This window comes from Cucurbita moschata, unplaced genomic scaffold (genome assembly GCF_002738365.1).
Source record: "Cucurbita moschata cultivar Rifu unplaced genomic scaffold, Cmos_1.0 Cmo_Scf00035, whole genome shotgun sequence".
In the NCBI taxonomy this organism is placed as follows: domain Eukaryota; kingdom Viridiplantae; phylum Streptophyta; class Magnoliopsida; order Cucurbitales; family Cucurbitaceae; genus Cucurbita; species Cucurbita moschata.
The window spans coordinates 1,194,138-1,199,350 of NW_019268551.1; the positions used below are offsets into that span (position 1 = coordinate 1,194,138).

The following is a 5,213-nucleotide window of genomic DNA, read 5'->3' on the forward strand; positions in this document are numbered from 1 at the left end:
ATATATATATATATATATATATATATATATATATATATATATATATATATATATATATATATATATATATATATATATATATATATATTTTATTATTTCAACTTAATTATTTTTGCTAAAAACAAATTAGCCCCCATCAATCTTCTAGAGCATACCAAAAAAAGAATCCAACTTTTTTTTAAATATATATATATATATATATATATCTGTGTGTGTGTGAAAAGTATCCTAATTTTAAAAGAAAATTATTTTATTTTTAAGAGAATCCCATCAGCCAAAATTAATTATTGAATAAACCAACTTGATGGGCTTTATTGAATAAATTAATTCTATAATTTGTATTAAAATAAATAAATATTCCCTTTGGATGCCCATTATCACATGGCTTCCACATTTTATCATTTATTTTAATTCCATTATTATTTCTTTATATTACTCTTAGGTCTTAGGTCACCGGACGTAGGATTATTTTGAGTCAAACATACTTAACTTTAGAGTTTCTATGATTAAGTCATTGATTATAAAAAGTGAACAGGGCTAAGCAGTCTGAAGAAGCTGTGGGATGTAAAAATACATCGGTGGGGGAGTGTTCCGCATTAGAGGGAAGCACCTGCGCGAGCAGTGGTGGACGAAGCAGAAGTGAGAATGTCGGCTTGAGTGACGCAAACATTGGTGAGAATTTAATGCCCCGAAAACTTAAGGGTTCCTCTGCAAGGTTCCTCCATGGAGGGTGAGTTAGGGCCTAAGATTAGGCCAAAAGGCGTAGTTGATGGACAATAGGTGAATATTTCTGTACTACCCCTTGTTTGTCACGAGGGACGGAGGAGGCTAGGTTAGTCGAAAGATGGTTATCGGTTCAAGGATGCAGGTATAAATCGTAACTATAAATTATTTTTAAGCAGTTTTTTATATCATTTCCTTGAGATCGCTCTCATTTGTAGGGGTAAACCTGACCAACTCGAAGTCTGATTTTTTTTTTATTTGGGCTGTATTGATTTTTCGAAAAAAAAAAAGGGTTGGTTCGCGAGTTGACGTTTTTTTAATTGAATTAACCCGACCAACTTCAAAATAGGGTTACAACCCAACCCAACTTGTAAATATTTGATATTTGAATTTTATGAAATTTTAGTTATTAATGTAACGTGTATTATTGACACTAACCGTAGGATTTAATTTTTTTTTTTTAATAACCAAACAACCTAATTGGGTTACGTTTTGAACTCTATTTAGGTTGCTAAAGTCACCAGCCCGACCATGGAACCCAACTCATGCACGTCCAAATGTGTTAACTTGTGAACTCTATTAAGGTTTCTCAAACCACCAACTCGACCATCGAACCCAACTCATGCACATATCTAATCATTTAGATATAGTCTCGGTTCATTCATGTAAATTTCTTTACTCGAGCGGTCATATTTTGTCTCTTTTTACTCACAAATTTATAACATAACCCTTTGGATAAAAAAAATAAATTTTAGATACACTTTGAAGTCATCCAAATTATTTAAAAATGATTTAACCCATTTTTATAATTTATTTAAATGGATTAAAAATTGACACCCACTCCCCAATAATACCCATCATGATTTATTTATTTATTTTAATGTTTTAAATCTCTTTTAATTTTGTATTAAAAAAATATATCATACAATGCCAAAGTTGGCACCATGCTTTATTTTTAATATTTTTTTAGTATAAGGTAACAAATAAAATATATTTCTTTAATGGTGTGTCGTCATCTTGAATTTCCTTTTTAAAATAAAATAAAATATGTCGGCCCATAAATTAGAGATAATATTATAATAATTAGAAGGATGGTCCTTTGAAACCTCCTAATTAAAATCGTGCAGAAATGTAATAATTTATTTTTTAAAAAAAAATTATTATTATTATTTTCGTTTTTTGAATGCTTGAACTGGACTCAAAGATTGCGGTGCGGCGCACGTGCGGGGGGTAGGCGGGCATGTAAAAAGCCAATAGAAAAATGGGGATTTTGAATTTTCAACGGTCAAACTTCAAGGTCATGGCTGACCGTTTTTGTCTTCGGTCAGCTTCTTGGACTTTTTTGTGACAATTATTGTTTTTTTTTTTAATTTCTTTTGGATAATATTTAAATATGTCAAATTTTTTTATTGAATTTTTTACATTTTTAATAAAAACTATTTTGATAAATGAACTATCCATTAAAATTTTGTTTGATATATATATATAGAAACACCCTTTATAAGCTTTATAAGGGTGTGAAAACATTTCCCTAACAGACGTGATATAAAGCTTTGGAAAGTCTGAAAAGAAAATTCCAAAGAGAACAATATCTGCTAGCGATGGATATGAGCCATTACAAATGATATCAGAGCTAGACACCAGACGATGTGCCAGCGAGAAGGCTGTTCCTCGAAGGGTGGTATACACGAGACACTGGGCCCCGAAGGGAGGTGGATTTAGTGAAGATCCCATATCGATTAAAGAAAATGAACGAGTGCCAGCGAGGACGCTGGGCCCTAAATGGGGTGGAGGGTGTGAAAATTTTTGACATAAAAAATTAATTAAAAATAGTTTATATTAACAACAATTAATTATGTAGTTTTATTAATACGTTATCAAACACATTTTGAACCATAGTTTAAATTGAAATCCAATTTTTAAATATTTTATTTTAATATTGTTTACCAAACCGACCCTAAAATTATCAATGAAAATCCTTATTATATTGTCAAAATCAAATAAATAGGTCAAGATGTGACAATTAAGGGTAATTTTAAAATTATAGACCGACTTTTTTTAGGGTATGAAATGTCCATTTTACCCCTTATTTTAAATAAATAACCTCATTTTTAGGGTGGAAGACGATTAAATGATTAAATGAAAATGATGACCCGAGTTGGTGAAGCTCCCATATTACATAAACGTGGCAAATATGACTAAAAGACCATAACGGATTGATATGTTCCAATCCTTTTACGTACACCAAAAAGTTATTTGTACAAAAAGTAGTGGTGGAAAAGACTGTTGCTCGTCCTCGAGAGCACTTTTAAATATTTCAATTCTTGTTGTGCCTAACATTTTCAAATTTTTGCGTAATGTTTCTCAAACCCCTATAAATATACGTACAAATGTGCGTGAATACAGAAAAAGGAGAGCGTTGTGACTCTAAAAGAAAACTAAAATTCCATGAAAAAGTTCAAAACTCCTGTAAACGTGCATACAAATGTGTCTCGATGTATTGAAGTTAGGGTTAGTAATATTTTTTATAGTTTTGAAACCAACTGGATTTAACTAAATTACAAATATGACCCTTGAACTAGAAGTGTTAAAAAAATTCGATGGTTCAAGAAACTCGATCAACTTACCTAACCTACAATTCGGGTTGAGTTATAAATTAATTTGAGTTAAATTAGGTTTTAAAAAAAAATTATATCGATCGAGTTAGATTCATGATTTTCATAAAGTTACGTGAATTTATTATTAATTAAATATTTAAAAATAAGTATATAAATATTTTACAAATTTTATTAAAAAAGATAATTATATAATTATAATAATAAAATATAAAAATATTGTTGTGGGCCAAAATTTCCACCAAACTTAGTTGAAGTCTTATCCAAACAAGTGAATTTTAGAGAGAGAGAGAGAGAAACAATTTGGCAACTTGTCATTTACTTCTTTTTCCATCTTTTTATTTATTTTATTGCTTTTTTAATTATTAAAAAATCATTTTTTTTCCTTAAAAACATTTTTAATAATAATAAAAAAAATTGAAGCTGAAAATTTGAAAGGGACAAAATAAAATATAATTTTCAAACCCATTGAATTAATAAAAATATTATTAAACTTTTAAAGTTTTATTAATGAATACCTATAATTTTTAAAAATTCAAAAATATATTTTATTAATAATTTTTATTTAAAATAAATTAACTGGAAAATTTATGAGTATTTTTATTAATTTAGGAAAATTGAAATAAAATGGAAAATAGAAGATGACGCACATACCGACAAAGAAGAAACGAGCGATGATGTCACACTATCGTGTCCTAATCCAAATGGCAATTTCCACACGTGACTAAATTCCCCCCACACAACTTGCACCTTTTTTTAAATTCATTTTATAATAATAATAATAATAATTTGTGGATTTTTTAATATTAAAAAATGGCCCACACCGTTCAAGTTCATGAATCTAATTCACCTATTAATAGCTTTCATATTCCCAATTCTTCAAATTTCATTCAGATTTAGATCTCTCTCTCTCTCTCTATAAAGTTTTGATTTTTAAATGATGTATGGACAGAGTAATGGCTGTGAATCGGATTTTGTTCTTCTGGAGACCATCCGCCGCCATTTATTGGGAGATTCCGAGCCTTACCGATGTGGGAATTACGCCGTCGCCGGAGCCGCCGCGCCGGGGTTGTGCGGGAGCTCCAATTTCACCAGCTTGTACCCTTGTTTGACTGAAAATTGGGGGGAATTGCCTCTTAAAGTGGATGATTCCGAGGACATGTTTCTCGCCGGAGTACTTCACGACGCCGTCCGCCTTGGTTGGGATCCTCTGCTCGGCTCATCGCCGTCGGAAGCTTTTAATTTTGGATTCTCTGATGTCAAGACAGAGCCCCTGATTCTTTCTCCGGCGAAGGTGGAGGTGGCGGCGGCGACGGTGCCGACGGTGATTCCGGCGAAGGGGAAGCATTATCGGGGTGTACGGCAACGGCCGTGGGGGAAGTTTGCGGCGGAGATTCGTGACCCGGCGAAAAACGGGGCTCGGGTTTGGCTTGGGACGTTTGAGACGGCGGAGTATGCGGCGCTTGCTTATGACCGCGCCGCTTATCGGATGCGGGGCTCCAAAGCTCTTCTTAATTTTCCGCTTAGGGTTAATTCGGGTGAACCCGACCCGGTTAGAGTGACGTCGAAACGGTCGTCGTCTCGGTCTTCGCCGGAGCCTACTTCGTCGTCGTCGTCGGTGGAGAGTGGGTCCCCTAAGCGGCGGAAGAAGGTGGTGGCAGCAACTCAAGCTGCACTAGAGTCAATCCAATTAGTGGTGGGGACCAATGCAACACAAGTGGAAGCTGACGTGGCGAAGAGTACAAATGGCGAGCAATGATTGGTGGAATAGTGGTGATAGTGAAAGAAGGGGCACTTTGGTATTTTAATGTGAATTGAGGGACTTGGGAGAAAAGTAAAAACTTCGCGATTTTTTTTTTTTTTTTTTTTAGGACA

The 5,213-nt window shown here is 33.4% G+C and overlaps 1 protein-coding gene across 1 annotated transcript in view; it reads left to right on the top strand.

The window, feature by feature from the left end:
- The first annotated feature begins 4,236 nt into the window (after nucleotides 1-4,236).
- LOC111430983 (ethylene-responsive transcription factor 2-like) overlaps nucleotides 4,237-5,213 on the top strand; it is a 2,030-nt gene continuing 1,053 nt past the window's right edge. The window contains exon 1 of the mRNA XM_023067457.1: nucleotides 4,237-5,184. Coding sequence (XP_022923225.1) covers nucleotides 4,276-5,097 — 822 coding nt within the window. The 5' untranslated portion in view covers nucleotides 4,237-4,275 and the 3' untranslated portion in view covers nucleotides 5,098-5,184. The remainder of the gene's footprint in view (nucleotides 5,185-5,213) is intronic.